Source organism: Macrotis lagotis, chromosome 5, assembly GCF_037893015.1.
Source record: "Macrotis lagotis isolate mMagLag1 chromosome 5, bilby.v1.9.chrom.fasta, whole genome shotgun sequence".
Lineage (NCBI taxonomy): Eukaryota > Metazoa > Chordata > Mammalia > Peramelemorphia > Peramelidae > Macrotis > Macrotis lagotis.
This window is the reverse complement of record NC_133662.1, coordinates 146,734,368-146,751,890: the sequence shown is the minus strand read 5'-3', so window position 1 is coordinate 146,751,890 and position 17,523 is coordinate 146,734,368. Positions and strand designations below refer to the sequence as shown.

The following is a 17,523-nucleotide window of genomic DNA, read 5'->3' as shown; positions in this document are numbered from 1 at the left end:
CTCATTGAACATTCTAAGAAAGGCAAATTTCTAACAGTATGGTATTGGTACCTCTACTACTAAATACTATTCTATTCCTTAATAGTATCTCATTTTGGAGGAACTGAGTGAAGTGTTTTGGGAGGTACTTCTGATAAAAACTTCCTCACTTTTTGCATAGTAATTCAAATGGTCATAAATGTTGTATTATTAAAAGATATATTATAAAAACATTATAAAGCAATCTGTCATTCATAAGAGCATATTATTAAACCTCGTTTTTATAAGATAGATAGCTTTTGTAGTCTCACAGCATCCAGACCGTTAACAGAAATCCTGTTTCCTATTAAATCAAGCCATGGGGTTATAAAAATTGTGGAAAAGGCAGTGAGAAGGATGTCTTGGCACAAATTTTCCTCAGTATAATCAACATTATGTACAAGTGATACCATCATTCATTTGATGTCATGGTCTTCTTTGATTAAGAAGGACAGTAATCATCAGAACTCTGTACATATTCTTTAGACAACCCTGTAGTTCTTACATAGAAGGACCTTGTTGACATAGAATTATTGTGAATGTCTTTAAGAGATTATCCCCCCCCCCCCCGAATACTTAATTGAACCACAGTTGATTATTTAAGAGACAATGAAAATGTCAATTGATAGCTTTATGGCAAGAGAATAGACAAAGGAATTAAAAAAAATTTATTTTTGCAATCCAGTGGTGTTAAAGTGATTTGCTCAAGTACACTGCTAAGTAAGTATTGAGTGTGAGATCGAGGACAGATTTGAACTGAGTTCCTCCTGACTGGGTCTGGTGTTCTATCCACTGTCCCATCTAGCTGCCCCAATACAGGATTTTTTTTTTTTTGCTTTTTTTGCAAGGACGTGGGGTTAAGTGACTTGCCCAAAGTCACACAGCTAGTTGCCTGAGACTGGATTTGAACTCAGGTCCTCCTGACTTCAAGGCTGGTGCTCTATCTACTGCATCACCTAGTTGCCCCACAATATTTTTTAAAAAATAAGGAGTAAGTAAAAGGTTCAGTATTTTGAGAGCAAAGAGGTAAAGGACTGGACATTGCCCTAGTTTGCTAATCATTATTGTAATTGATGTTTATAATGGGAACATCAAGTTATTAAGGTCTTAAGTTATGCTGAAAATATTGTTTATTGAAGCAAAACAAGTTAATTTGTTAAAACTGTGCGAATTGTTTTACTTTGCTAAGTCATTTTACTGGTTTTAAAAATGCTATATTTTCTCTCTTTTTACCAGAATAGGCAAATTATAGCCATAATGATAACATAACACTTAATTTTAATTTATATTAAGGAGAATTGACATCTCTCCAAGTGCCCTGAGGAAGCATACCCGCTTATCAGGAGAAGAGAGAGTTTTTAAAGAGGAAAATCAAAAGGTATTGTTTTGATGAGTATTTCTATTTTCATGTTTAATGTCTTGATAATTTTGCCTTTAAATTTCATCTAAATGACAAAACATTAGTAATAGCTATGGCTTCAAATTTTGAAGAATGTTTGGTATATGTATAGATATTTATGAAGCATGTAAAAAGAAACTTAATAAAGTCTAACTTAGTAATATTGAGGAGATTCAAGAGACATTTTGTAAGGAGTTTTAAGGAAGAAGAGAATGATTTATAAGGTATGTTTCTAAGTTTAGAAAGGTAGTTAAAATTTTATAATAAAGGAAGAATGATGACTGAATTTGTATGTTGGTGTATATTTAGTGCTCAGTGCTTAATCAAAATAGATTAACAGCTGTGCTGCAATTTTATAATTTGAGAGTTGCACAGGCACTGAGAGATTAAAGAACTTAATTGGGCACTCATAAGCCTGTCTTTATGAGATGTGAGACTTAACTCAGGAGTTCTTTATTATGGCTATTTATCTAACTGTGCTATATAGTGGATATATATGAAACAAGCAATAGAATTATGCCTTAATTTTCAAGCAACTGACTTAGTATTGACATATATACATATATATATGTATATATATATATAATCTCTATGTAAAATGGACAGCCCGGGGAAACAGTAAGCATATTCCTTTCTTATTGGTTGGCTAGCAATAGCCTTTTGTTTAGCAGTCTAACCACCATTTTTAATGCTATTCTCATATGGGAGTGTTTTGAGTTTCAAGTATCTGACTTACAAATGAAGCCTTTTTGAAGTTTGCAACTTGCAAAACTGTGAGAATCCAGTGGAACGGAGTAAGCATGAAATCAAGTGGCAATCTAGCCTCAAATGTTGTTTGAAAAGTATAGTGGTAGAGATATGGTAAAGGGTTGAGCTACCTGAAATGCATTTCTTCCTTTTCAGGATGTAAATTTTCACGATGTAAATTGCTTTAAATAGGGCATGACTTAATAATATCCACTAAAGACCTTCACTACTGGCCTCCTCATGCTCTATAAGATACCCTGGATTCTTGGAAGTCTTTGCCAACAATGACATTTCTGACAGGCACTACTAAGCTGAAAAAGACATTGTTAGTTTGCCACCATCTGAGCACCAGCCTCATAAGTTTGGCTACAAGGTGACACTGTTTTGGCCAAAAGTATTCTCTAAAATCATCACTAGTTTGTTTAGAAGTTGTAGTTTTGTTGCTAGTAGAGGAAAAACCATATTTAAGAAATCATAAGAAGCACTGAAGACAGTAATCTCTGTTTACAGATTTCAAATGCTTACAATAGACTCTATTGGATCGAGAAGTTATTACACTTGACCACTTTTGTTTGTGGGTTGGGACCATATAAAATATTTTAATGGGTCTGCTGTATTTTGACACTTTGGGGTAACTCATTTTCATTTGGTAGTTTTTGTTATAGATGTTGGAAGTTTGTGGTAACCATGGTGAATTTTGTGCATATGTGCATGCAGAAGTATGACTAATGGCATGTCTGTTTTGATTTGTTTATGCATATATGGGAGGGCATAAGGTTGTAAAGATGTATTTGACGAGCTAGATGGAGACATTCCTCTCTTTCTGATCTTTGTATTTTGAAGTTCTTAGGGATAACATGAACTGAAGAAGTTTGTGGGAAATAGTATTGTGAGGTCAAGGACCATGTCTAATTCTTTTTTGTATCTTCCACAGCACCTAGCACAGTGTCTTGAACGTAGTAGGCAGTCAACAAATATTTGTTGACTGATTGAATGAATGAATGAATGGATCATTTAGGATCCGGTGCTGGAAACTTAAAAGCAATGATATTCAGACTGTGATACTCAAGCTTCATTTAGCTCTTTCAGTCAGGTACAACCTATCTTTTCTGTAGTTAGAAAATTGTTTTATACAGACTCTTATTGGATATATATAGTAGCTTTGTGACTTTTTGTTTAATGGCAAAGGCAAAAGTGGCTCCAGAGTCATCGAACTGTGAGTACCACTGCTTTAAAGATTAAAAACCATGCCACAGATCATAAGGAATATCAGAAAGACATTGTATTGGCACCTCTCTCTTTACCCTCCCTTCTTTACTTTTTCATGGTGGGCTTTTAATTCTAGTTTTGGCTCTATATTTGGGGATGAAAAGAGTAAAAGTATTGTAGAAGCAAATTATAAGTCTTGGAGCCTTTTATATTTTTAGTAAATAGTTTTTTCCCATCATTCATTACTATCAAGGATACTTATTGGCTAACCATGTTAGTGATTATAAGTCCCTCATCTTGCCCAAAACCTAGCAATTAAAAAAAAATCAATGGAATTGATTGCAATGAATGAAACTTTTAAAATTTAATATCTATTGCAGTCCCTGTATTGAAGATGGTAGAATGTGGTCTAGGTTACTGAGTTCAGTATGGAAATTAATATGTTTCTGATTTTGCCTCTCCTGTACTGCAGTTACTAATTAGTTCACTTACAAATTACAGAAAGTAACTTCAGCTATTGTTACTCATGAGAATTGGTCAAGTTAATGCTTTTAGTGTAAGCCAAGCTCTTGAGAATTCTCCTGAGGCTATTAAAATATTTCACCAAAGAAGCAACTATTCTATGACCACAGGTTCTACTTGTATTTTTACTTATTATTTATTTTTTGTTTTTGCTAGGCAATGGGGTTAAGTGACTTGCCCAAGGTCATATGTAATTGTTAAGTGTCTGAGGCTGGATTTGAACTCAGGTACTCCTGACTCTAGGGCTGGTGCTCTCTCCACTGTGCCACCTAGCTACCCCCCAGATTCTGCTTTTAATAACTAGCTACTTAAAAATATGTTAGTGGAACAAAGGGCATTGAATGATGGAATGTGCAAGAATATTTGTTGTTAAAAAAAGAATTACATATTCCTTGCTGTCAGTTGCATACTTAAGTATAAGATACAAAACATTTTATTTTTTTAGAAACTTGGAGGATTCATAGGAAAATTAACTTAGAATATGCCCTTCCTCTCTCCATCCATGTTGATATTTTTCCTTAAATTTTCAGGGAAGTCATTTTCAGAAGTAACTAGTATAGAGTATCATATTTTTTCTGCTGTTGAAATTCCAGATTAGATATGAATAGATAGGTTAACTATATTTTTCACTTTTATTTTTTATTTTAAATAACTTTTTTTTTTCACATTTGTTCCCTTCATAGGGAGATAAAAAAATAAGGTGTGATTCTGCTGATCTTCGACATGACATTGATCGTCGTAGAAAAGAAAGAAGTAAAGAACGGGGGGATTCCAAGGGCTCCAGGGAATCCAGTGGATCCAGAAAGCAAGAAAAAACTCCTAAAGATTACAAAGAATACAAATCTTACAAAGATGACAGGTAATTGTTAAAATGATCTAACTAGGTTTTAGCTTCTAATTAGCCTTTTGTAATTGTCAGCTTAATTGCTTTCAATTTTCACTGTATAATCGAATGTTTAAATTTAAACAATTAAAATTATTTGTTTTACAGCAAAAATGTATTTGTCTTTTACACGGCTTATGGTGGATGAGGACAAAAACTTTGGAATAGCAAGCTAACACTGAAAAAAAAAAATGACAAATTAATGTGTCCTATTATCCAGGCTACATCAGGAGGTTGGACTTCAATGCAGTGCATTTCTAGAAACAGTTTGTGTAAGAACTTTGGTTCGTTATGCTTGATTCCGCACTTTTTCAACTCATAACACCCAGAGTACAAAAATTTTTAAATGATGGCCAGAGGTTTTAACATGGGTGAGATGGGGGGAGGAAGTACTAATTTTTAAGAACTATCAATATATACTAGTCTTTCTTAGTAATATTTCCATGGATACTGTGTAGCAGTGGTAAGAGTTACTGCAGGTATGAACCTTTTGGGTGTTTTGTTAGGCTCATGTTAATCTGATCACCAAATGTTTTTAAATATATACTCATATACACTTGCATATATTTATATGTTAACTAGCTAGTGAAATTAAAGTATTGTTTAGATTTTTTAATCGCTATTTATTGAATCAATGTGGATTTTATTTGTGCCTCTATTTGATTGGTCTCTGTAGTATTATACATTTTGTTTTTCTCTATAGTGCTACATAGGGACCATACATTACCAACTGTTGGTCATGCATATGTAGATATTTCAATTACATTGAATTAGGTAGCTTCTTTGAAATTCTGCTTATACCAACTGTTGGTTGTGCGTATGTAAATATTCAGTTACATAGAATTAGGTAACTATTTTTAAACTTTGCTTATGAGGCATCCTCTTTTACTCTGCTCTTATTTCCTTTCCCAAAGCAAAACAAATTAAAAGAAACAAAGCTTATATTTGAAATTTTTAAGTTTAAAAACTTGTTCTGATAGTTTGCTGGCTTCTGACTGGCTGGCTACAATATCTTATTTTTCCACTAACAAAATAAAATCAAAATGTGGAATGAGAATGGAAACTGAAAACGTATCCAAGTTTAACATGCAACTATTTCACTTTTGTATTATTTTTTAATAGGCCAGAACTTAAAAAGCCCTAAAGATCTATAGTTTTAAGATTCTACACTTTTTTTTAGCATTTTGAAAATAGCATACAGAATTTTTTTTTCTATTTTTACAGTAAACATAAAAGCAGAGAGCAAGACCGTTCTCGATCTTCATCCTCTTCATCATCCTCTTCCTCAGCAAGCTCTCGAGAAGAAAAAGAAAGTAAGAAAGAAAGAGAAGACGAATTTAAAACCCATCATGAACCAAAAGAATATTCAGGCTTTACAGGAGTTAGCCGACCTAGAGGAACTTTTGTAAGTTCTAAAATTCTCTGCTGCTTTCTGGGAATTGTATTATACATAGAGTGCTAACTTTCAGGAAAGTAATAGATATGATTATAATAGTAGTTAAATTCAAGTTAATTCCATTGACAGTAGAAAAGTTGGCATTGGAAATGCCTTTGTCAGTAGTATATCTTCAGTAAATGACAAGTAATTATAGCACATTTAGAAGCAGAGTGGAGAGAATGTGATGGACTTGGAGTCAGGGAATTGCAGGTCAAAGCCCATCTGACTCCATTACTATGACTAATAGGTAAAGTCATTTAACTCCTCCGAGCCTTAGGCAAGTCTTAACACTGTAAGTTAGACTGGTTGCCATCTAGGTCCATGGACAGAATTTCCACATTGATGAAGCGACATTTACAATGTATATAAGCTGGACGGTTTCCCTGACTCTGGAAGTGATTGTTTTACACATCTCCAAAGAAAGAGCTTATATTTTGAAGAAGCAGGGACAGTTTTTTTTTTTCCTTTATGTGAAATCTGATATTTCTGCCATTTCTGATTTTTGATTCTGCCTCTGTGTCAGAAGCTTCTTGATAAATTAAGGGGGTGAATGAAGACCAGAGGTGGTTGTAGTAGTAGTAGTAGTAGTAGTAGTAGTAGTAGTAGTAGTAGTAGTAGTAGTACCACCACCATGTCTTTGACTTGTCAGGATTCATTCATTTAGTGGCTCTGCAGCAATCTCTAACAGGAACAGAGTGCTTGGTTGCTGTGAGAAAACAAAAACAACTGAATGTCTTTACTTTTGAGTTGAGTCCTTTAAGCCTCCCTTTTTTAGTGTTTTTTTTTGTATCTTTTATATTTCCACCATCTTCCAGTGAGTGGGCAGAGTTTTTTTTTTTTCTGTTCGTATAAACTTTATATTTTCACTCCTCATGGACTTGAAAGAAAGAGGCAGGACAAATAATGCAATGAAATGATGGTTTGCATGTAACTAAACACCTTTCGACTGCCTAACTAAACAGCTTTGTTAATGTTAATCAGTTTCGAATTAGAGGCAGAGGAAGAGCCAGAGGAGTTTTTGCTGGGACAAATACTGGTCCAAACAACTCAAATACTACTTTTCAAAAGAGACCGAAGGAAGAGGAATGGGATCCAGAATATACCCCAAAGAGCAAGAAGTACTTCTTGGTGGGTGTTAGAAATCTATATGTTTGATTTGCATTATTTTTTAAAGCATACTTAAATTTTAGCAGAGGTATCCATGCTAATAAAATTTCTAAATAAGATTTCACCATAATGTTTATAAACACAAAGAATAAATGTGTTATACATTTTTAGCTACCTTGCAGTAGTTTTCAAGGGTTTTTAAAAATCCCCTTGCTAATACCCTGGTTTTACCTCTTATATGTGTTCCAGTGTAGGGCAAGCTACAAGTAAATGGTAGGCACAATTAAGGATGGAATGTTATAACTTCTCTATAGTTCATGTGTTTATTTCAATGCTGCTTTCTTGGTATAAAATTGATCCTAAGACAAGTTTTACAGTCTATGATAGTATTTTTTTTTGAAGTATAATAAATTCACACAAAATCTATAGAGTTTTTTAAAATAGTTCATGGAGAGAACATTTTCTTAGCACAAGTAAATAGTTCAGTGGAGAATTTTTATTGGGAAAATAGCTGATCCTAGACAGACTTCAAGGTATTTAGATCTAGGCATTTTACTGATACTGAGATAAGACTCATTTGCTAAGGAAATATCTTTCCACAAAATGAATAGAGCAGAAGGAGGGGAGAAAAGATTAGATTTGCCATAGAACTAATGGTTTGGTGTGAGCTGAAATAATTTTACCATGATATGTGATGGGGTAGGGGGGAAGCAGCCTTATTTTCAAGAAAATTAATTAAGCTTTTTTTGGGAAGGTAGCATATTGCATAATTTGAATCATATTCTTGGATAATTCTCAGACTGCACACTTTCCCTTCCTTCCTTTCCCAGACTCCAAAAGAAACTTTTTCCAGAAACATTTCTCTGAATATGTGGTAGTTAATGGATCACAGAGTTTTATCTAAAAAATTTTGTTTGTTAAACAGCTTTATAAGGACTGTTCTTCCTATTCTTATTACCTAGTGTCCCTGACATTTAGCTAATTTCACTAGTGGCTAACACAGCTTTTAAATAATTTGGAGGGCGATAGCAGTGGTAAAACATTTCACAAAATGTTCATGTTTCTTTAGTTTAACCTCTACAAACCTGAACAAAACAAACATAAAATAACCGTATTATGTTTATGAGTTTGAAATTGCTTTATTCAGTGTGTTTATCTGTTATAAAGTCAAAAGAAGATAATACCATCAGATTTAGACAGAGCTTGCTCTTTAATAGTTTGGAGCTGTTTAAAATATTCAAATTAAATCAGATAATTTTTTCTTCAATATCACTTACAGGTGGCATTGAATCAGGTTATAACTATCCTTCCTCTGGAAGGAGGCAGCTTGGTATGAGCATAATTACATTGGTTTCTTGTCTACTTTTAGGTATGATTTTCATGAATAAAATTGCACATTCCAGATTTCTGAGTTACAATTAGATGGAACAGCTTTTATGTCTTTCTGGCAGTCCAATTTATCAGGAGTAAGAGGAAGACTTTTATATCTTTGGAGTTTTCAATTTGTCCTTTATTAAGTATAGTGATTTTTAATGTTTATTTTAGTGCATATTATATTAATTGGTTTAGCTTATAATTATTGAAGAGCTTTTAAATGTCAAAAAGGACCTAAAAGGGTTATTTTAATAAATGAGCTACCTCTAATTAGCAGGAACAGTTTTAAAAAAATTGCCTTTGTATATTTAAGAAGCAGCTAAATGTCTTCTTAACAGCCTCATTTTAACCAGAACAAAAAAATTTCAAATTCATGATCTTTCTACTTATTTATCAATTTCCAAAACTGATCAAATTTGTGGCCTGATTTACAGTCTCATAATAAATTGTTTCGAATACACACACACACACACACACACACACACACACACACAGATTTGAATTTTATATTATGAAACTAAACTTGGCTAACTGCTTTGAACAGAGTACAGTGGTTCAGATAATTAACTTTTTGAGTGGGATGGTACAAGGGAATTAACAGATATAACTTAGTAAATTATTTAATGGAAAATATGATTAGATAGTAAAACATTTCCTGTCCCATTGGGAAGTTCTTGGGGCACTTAGAAAATTAAATGTTTTTAAAACTGTGAATGTGATCTGTAGTGTCAAGAGTTATTTGATATTGGCACCATTGACACCTGGGTATATGACCCAGGACAAGTCACTGAAACTCTCTAGTGTTCTATAGGTAACTCTCACACCTCAAGTCTAATCTTTATCTCAGTGACTTCATTATGATTTTTTTCTGAAATTTCCCATGAACACTCCATGAATGTGATATCTTGGATTATAGATCATTTAAAAATGAAGTTTTATAACAGAAGCTGCTGCAAAGCATCCCAGTGATTGGTTATAGTGACAGTTTTAGCCTAACAGCCCAGTGGTGCTGTATAACTTATATATAAAGGGTTCAACATTCCCATCGGGAGGAGTGTTTTGTGGTAGAAGCTCCGATATATCTGGCAGGCCTGGATTCTAGTCTTTGACCCTAGTAGGTTTTTGCATTGAATGCAGCATTTTAACCAGTTTGACTAAATCAAGTGGTGTTAACATTTTTTGTGTCATGGACCTCTTTTTGGTAATAGGGTGAAACTTATTAACCTCTTCTCACAAAAACTTTAAATGCACAAAATACCTAAGATTTTAAAGGAAAATAATTCTGGAGAAATTGAATTTCAGAATGTTTAAAAATAATCTGGGGAACCCAGGTTAAGATCCTTTATGATCTGATGATCCTTAAGCTCTAATTTAACTCAAGGGTTAGTTCTTGATTCTCTTGGGGTTTGAGGTTCACAAGGATTTATCATCTAAAGCCTTGTTTGGTTCCTCTTCTCCAAGAGGAGATTACCAAATTTGATACTTACCTCCCACTTTCCCCCCAAGTTTTGCCTTTGCTTTTTTCCTTGAATACATGCTTTTAATGCCCTATTTGGGTCCCTGAACAAAAGCTTCATTCCGATTATTCACAAAGTTATATGCCCTGTGGGTCTTTAGAAAATATCTTTCAGATGTGGATGCTTTTAGAAGGAGTTAAGTTTAAGGGAAGCATGCTCAGAAGTCTTTGCCTGCCTCCCTTACTTCCAGGCACTTTTTTTCAAGTGTTAACTAGTTAATCTCTCTTCAATAACAAGCCAACAACTCTCGCAAAATTGATTACCATTTTTCTTTTTTTTTTAATCTGCCTCTTCTCCTATTGCTTCCTGCCAGAAAACATTTAATAAAAAGCTATGTAATAGAATTTAAAAGACTTTAACTGGCATTTACTTTAAGGTAATTTAATTGGACTTGGAATTAGATGGAAACTTTTGTTATATTTAGTGGTCTAGTTTCAATTTGGCAAATGGTCTGGAAAATATTTTGTATCATAAATCCTGGAATGAAGCCCTGGTTATTACTCAATTTAATTAAACAATCTAATATCCTGAAATAAATTCTTGTACAACTGCATTCTTACTGCTGTAAATAAAATTCCATATGAAGAGATACATTTTTTAGTAAAGAATTTAATCTTTAATTGACAAAGTATGATTAGGACATGTTGGAATATGGCAGTGCTAATTGTCAAATGCTTAGATAGTTTTAGTTTAATGAATATGAAGATATAAAGATTTTCAAATGAAAGAAGGTATTAGCAGTTGTTGAACAATCACTGAATGTTTTGAAGAACTCTTCAGTTTTATGAGGAAATATAGATGGGCTAAAAATGGCCATAATTAGCTAAATGTCCCAAGGAACCATGATTCTCCTTGTGGCTTACCGAATTACCTTTTCAGAATTTCATTTATTTGGAAGTGTTTTTTCTCTCCTCCTTCATCCTTTACCAGTAGGCAACAGCTCATTGAAGAGAGAACTATTATAAATTATAGAGAGCTGAATATGAGATTCATTTATAGAATTTTCAAAGAGGAGTAATAGAATGTCCATGATTCATAGATCGTTAAGTGTTGGAAATATTTTATGTGGGAAAAAAATGATAATCCTTGATAGGAAATTCTGTAGATAGTTTTTATGCCAACCTACCAGTTGCTTGTGGTTGGTTACAAAGAACGGAATCTTTATTTGGAAAAGATAACATTTAGCTATGAGCCCAGAGTCTCCTCAGTTTCAGCAGGTCTTCCTGACAGATTTACATGTTAAAATACTAGAGATCTGTTAACAAATCATTTTCTCAACACATGTAAAGTTTTGAAATGAACACTTAACTGATTATCAGAATGGTTTAAATGGGCTAAAATGCACAAAAGCATCTCATTGATTATTTTTTAACATTCCTTTAGCATGACGACAGGGATGATGGTGTGGATTATTGGGCCAAAAGAGGAAGAGGCCGCGGCACTTTCCAACGTGGCAGAGGGCGGTTTAACTTCAAAAAATCAGGTAGCAGTCCAAAATGGACACATGACAAATACCAAGGGGATGGGATTGTTGAAGATGAAGAAGAGACCATGGAAAATAATGAAGAAAAGAAGGACAGACGCAAAGAAGAAAAGGTAGAAAATTCCAACTTGTCAGTGAATTGAAGAGCAGATTTCTGTCAGTGTGGGCTAGGAGGGTGACAATTTGCTAAACTTAGTAAATTTAATTTTATAAACAGAGCTTGCTATGATTTATATATGGTATGTAGTCCCCCAACCACCACCCCTGGCTCTGTTAATCTTCACTTTCTGTGTTTTTTTTTTATTATAGGAATAGTAAATCTGAAGTAAGATTGCAACTGAGAGCAGAACTTGCACCCACCATTTTTTTACGTGATTTTTTTGTTTTCAAAAACGAATGTAAGCATTTTACTTAAATTTTACTGTTTGCAAGTAGTCTGTAGAATTTTTGTTTTAAGTCTTTAACTATCTCAATAATAGTAGAGTGTATGTTGAAGATTGTACTGAAGCAAAGTAGAAAGTTGCTACCTACCATATTTGTAACTATCAACTTTAAAAAAAAATTTACTGTTTTTGTTATGCATTGTAATTCTGCTTTGTCTATAAGATATGGTCAAGTACAACTCTGTGAAAGTTCTGATTTTTTCCCTCCCTTTGTTTGTCAGTGTTTTATTCTGAAGTAAACTTTAGCGCTATATACAGATCCCTGCACAGAAATGGTTTATACAAATCGTTAATTATTTTGACAATACACAACTATTAGGATCTTCCTTAAGTAGAACACATTACAACTGTAGGGTGACCAGTCTTTGAAGTATACCACAGAACAAATTGTGTTGCTTTGGTGAACTAATAATAAGCAAGTTCAACACTACAGTGAATATTCTAAAAAGGGGAAAATACCATTTTTGCTCAGCCTAGCAGTTGAGAAGTAGAAAAGGTAAGCACTTACCATTATATACATTATATTAAAATCATATTAGTTTGATGAAATGGTTTTCTACTGAGAGCAAAGACTAAATAAATATAGGAAAGCTTTAGAGATTTTTTTTATCTGTTTCAAAACTCACTGTTGGCACTCTTTGAGGACTGATTCATGGTCTTGGACAATCAACTACTCTTTAAGGAATGAAATTGGTCTGAAATCATCAAGGTTATAGATAAAACTCCACTTAGTATAAATTCTAAGTTTAAAAACCCTTAAATGCTCATGAGATGTGACTGATAGCCAGGATGGGGAAAACTGTATAGGAAAATTTTCATGATGATTCTTGCAGAGCAGAAGTATTTAATAGAAAGAAAATACTCATATTTTACATATTTTAAAAAAAGGTGGAATGTTTTAGATTTAGAAAGATTAGCTTTACATATACCTTAGGCAAAAAGTGTTTTGAATAATTTGTTTTAAGTGTCACCAATAAAATTTTTATCAGGAAGTTTGTTGCAGCATTGATCCAGCTTTTATTTGTTTCTCTTTTAGTTCCTATTTGTAAAAGAGCTTTATCATTTTCTTTTTGGGAGTTTCCTCAGGCAGATAGTTTGGCAATCAGGATTATCTTCATTAGTATTTACAATTTTAAACTTAAAAAAATATGAAATAGTTAAAATTAAATATTAATTCAATCCCTTATCACAATGGGGGGAAAGGAAATTTCTATTTTTCAGATTTAAGAAGAAAGCCAAAATAGTTATACACAAGTATAAGAAACAATGCTTGCTGTTGCTGCTAAGGCTTCAAAAATTTTAAAAGAAATCTGTAGCTCTTTTGCCTTCATTCTTGATCATTTTATGGGCCTTGATGGTTCCAGCAATAGCTTTTAAAAAAAAAAAAGTAAGATTGTGGTGGGGGTGGGTAAAAAGGTAAAAAGATATTTGGAAAGCAAAAGAGAATTTCAATTCTGCATGTTTTCCCTGTACCAATTTGTCACCCTTAAATTTCTTATTAAAACAAGGAAATACTTGTCAAATGCATATCATTGCCAATTACTCAGGAAGTAACCCAAGCTGAGGTAACCATCTTATCAATACTTTCGTTGATCATCTCCAAAGTCAATTTTCTTGCATACTTTAGCATTTTCTAGGTAGAGAATTTATTTTAACATATTTTTTTTCTTAGAAAGGACACTCACTATACGCTGTTGTACATTTTTGTCTTTCACTGAAGAAATGAGTGCTTTTCTGTGATAGGAAACTAGGTAGAGCCCGCAAGACCTGGTAGTTAAAGGTTATCCTGAGGAAAAATATCTTATCGAGTTTTAAAAGCAGATATACTGCTTTAATTATGTGTAAAACAAATTTTTGTAAAGTTCCCCAATTAAGGAAGGAAGAATCCCAGAAGTGATGTAAATGCATGTCTTTTCAGAGCCCAGGGTACATAAAAAAGTAGTGTGCTTTTTTTTTCAATGCACAATTTAGCTTCATACTTACATGTACACGAAAGCTAAATTGCTCTTGTTAAGAAATTGTTTAATGTTTACAGTAGCAGGAAATATTAACCCTTTGGTACCTGCATTGACAGACTTCCTTTTGCCCAGAGAAGGGAAACAAAATGAACCAAAGGATGTTTCCAGGAAGGATTAAGAAAGCTGCTTAATCACAAGAAGGCCATGACTCAGTTCTTAGGTGTGTATACCTTCCAACATCCTAGGAGTTTTACTATTAAATGCAAAATATATTTTTTACAATATCAGACTGCTTTAAGGAGTCATTATTCCTTTTTTGTCACAGTTTAAATTAGTGTTGGGCATTAATTTGAGAAGTCTTCCCCAGTAAGGATGGCTATATAGGTGGTTAGATGACTCCATTCAGTGTGATGTATATTGCAGTAGGGACCCATGTAAATTGTCATATGCCAATAAAATGTCATAAGTGGTAATGTGTTATTGTTTGATTACCATAATTAAGAATAATTTTTCCTTCTATCAGAGTAGTTCATAGAACCTCTTTTTAAGAGCTTAGATTAACTGCCTTCTAAAAACTTTAGTTGTATGCTGAGATTCTGCTACTAGGCTATGGAAGTGGCTTTACTTTTCTCAAACCTCATATATCTGTTAGTTGGCCTTTAGCATTATAAGTAAAAGAACCTAAACCAAATTTTTTTGTCATTTTTGTCAGTACATACTTAATATGGTCTGGAAATGGATCTATTTTTATTTAACTTAAACATTGAAGGTAATGTGTCTACATTCTAGGAAAACAATGAAATGATAGGCTCTGCTTCTCAAGGAGAGATATAAGTCAGTGGTTTAAATAGTAAAATTCCATTTTGTCATTTTTTTTGCCAAGAAGGGTAGGGTGGGGGGAAGTAAGAGAAGGCTATTATTACCTCTTTGTTAAAATCTGATTTAAGTTTTATAGTATATCTCCCAAGAAACATTTAAAATGTAAAGCTGATCCCTTTGATTTTCAACAAGACTTCTTCACAGAGATGTCCCATGATCTGAGGAAAATGGAAAATAAATGGTAATAATACAAATAGTAATTTCATTGGTTTCTTGATCTCATTGATGTTGGCACCTTATCAGGGCAAACTGCCATGAGTCCTTGCCTTCTCACTCTGTTTGAGTTCTAAAAAGAAGAAGCTAATGGAGATTTTCTTCCTTAGAAGGAAATTTTTCACAAAATATAAGACTTGCCTTCTACCCTGTGCCTTTCATTAGCCTATACTATACAATGAACAGATGAAGTAGTTAAAACAAGTTAATAATGCACTTTATTCAGTAATGGCTGCTGGCCTACTTGCCATTTCTTAATTGTCTCCCTGAAGGAAGAGAATGGTTTGACTTAGGCCCCAGAAACTAATGGCCTTTACCTTGTTATAGCCACAGACTACAGCCCATCCCTGGCCATCCAGCTTTGTAAACATATGCTACTGATTGAAAAGGAGAATATGAGAACAGCACAAAACCATCACCAGAAACACAACTGGAAAAACAACTCATTATCACCTCATTATCTAGTCCTTGGATTTGAAGGGTAATAGTCTTTGCTGTCTTATTTGATTTAGTAAGGAAAGACTTTGTTTTAAACTTGTTTAGAAATTCTGGAGTACTTCTAAAGGAAACATTGCATTTTGTAAATTTTTAGTAAGGAGCTGAATATCATCATCAGTATCACTTCTGCATAAAGAAAAAGAAAATGGGGCGACTAGGTGGCGTAGTGGATAAGGCACTGGCCTTGGACTCAGGAGTACCTGGGTTCAAATCCGGTCTCAGACACTTAATAATTACCTAGCTGTGTGGCCTTGGGCAAGCCACTTAACCCCATTTGCCTTGCAAAAAAGAAAAAAGAAAAAGAAAATGCTTTTTGTGGATGTTTTAAAAAAACACAACTAAATGGGTTATCCTGGTAATTCTTATCTGACAAAGATCAACTTACTTCCCTTACATGAAAAAAAAAACTAATCAAGGAACCAAAGTTCTATTACTGAGTGTTCTTTCTATATTGAATTCAGAAAAGAGACATGTTTAATTTGAAAACTTGAGTTTCATTCCAGAACTTAATGAAAAAATATTATTTTCTCGGTGGGTAACTATAACTCAACAATAGAAATCTGAAATTTGTATAGATTATTTTTGTTTAAAAACAATCTCCTATCCAGTTCTATATGGGTAGGTTTTAGTTCAATTTTGCTTTTAGTCATTCACAAAGCTAGGGATAGTTGATATGGGATTAGAATTTGGTTCTCTGGTGTTCATCCTTTAACATACAAACCTATTAATAAACCATAAAGGGAGGAGAATACCTTCAGGCACTATGACAAAGTGGTAGCTTGAGTTCTGTGGCTGAAGATTAGATATGAAACTTGTTTTATAGCATTGGGTAACATTGTTTTAGTCTTTAGATGACTAAGACTATATTCCAGAGCCCGTTCATTTGTCTGAGAAAATACTTTTTCAGCCAAAGGAGGCAAACATCAGTAAAAACATTATCAAAACTTGAAAAAAAACCAAAAAACTTTAATGCTCAGTTTCTTTTTTGCTTTTAGGAAAAAATTCAAACTCTGGCACTGAAATCTCTTCAGAGTTTGACTCCAATCTACCTTTCCAAGATGCCTCTTACCCTAATGTACTCTCTTCCAGCCAAAGTGCCCTATTTCATGCTGTTGTCATCTCATTTCTTTATATCCCTGTCCCTCACAGTTCATGGAGGACAAACTGCTTTTTAACCTCTCTTTCTTCCTTCCTTCCCCATTGCCTATTCCCTCATTATTGTATGTGTTTCTTTAGGAAAAAATAAAGGAAACTCCTGGTGAGTAAACTTTCTTTACCTTTGCAGATCACCTTCTTTGCAAGCTTAGAATATTGGAGTTGCCTGGGGCCACTGAAATATTGAGTGATTTGCCCAAATTTGTCACTTAAGCCAGCATGTTGGCCAGAATTTCTATTTAGGTCTTCCTGACTCAGATCAGCTCTCTATCCCATATGTCATAGTGCTTCTCAGTATGTAGAAAATGAAATGAAGCATAATACACAAAAAAATCTTGCCCCCTCCAGAATAAAAACTGGTTTAGGGTAGAGACTTTCGTTTGGATTTTGGACTGTGCCTAGCACAGAGGAAGCACTCAATGAATGAATAATGAGTTAACTTCACTTCAGTTTTTGTATTTTTTATAGAAAGTAAAAGGAATCAATTCTAATAAAATTTTATTGAAACTAAAGGACCTTTCAGCCTTTTCCTATTCACTATCCAAAAAATGGGAATAGTCTTTGCTGAAAAAATCACCAAAGCTCACTAAGCAAATGACTTGTTTGTACTTTAAAAGACTTGGATTGTCAGAGAATTAAAAAAAAAACCAAACAAAATACTTAACAAAAATATTTCAATT

The 17,523-nt window shown here is 33.5% G+C and overlaps 1 protein-coding gene across 10 annotated transcripts in view; it reads left to right on the top strand.

The window, feature by feature from the left end:
* BCLAF1 (BCL2 associated transcription factor 1) overlaps nt 1-14,305 on the top strand; it is a 36,071-nt gene extending 21,766 nt beyond the window's left edge. For 3 of the 10 annotated variants that reach the window (XM_074187663.1, XM_074187658.1, XM_074187659.1), the window contains exons 8-12: nt 1,312-1,396; nt 4,579-4,754; nt 6,003-6,183; nt 7,198-7,344; nt 11,598-12,397. In XM_074187663.1, coding sequence (XP_074043764.1) covers nt 1,312-1,396; nt 4,579-4,754; nt 6,003-6,183; nt 7,198-7,344; nt 11,598-11,840 — 832 coding nt within the window. In that variant the 3' untranslated portion in view covers nt 11,841-12,397. The other 7 variants (XM_074187666.1, XM_074187662.1, XR_012468563.1 and 4 more) reach the window with 6 other exon arrangements.
* The last annotated feature ends 3,218 nt before the right edge of the window (nt 14,306-17,523 follow it).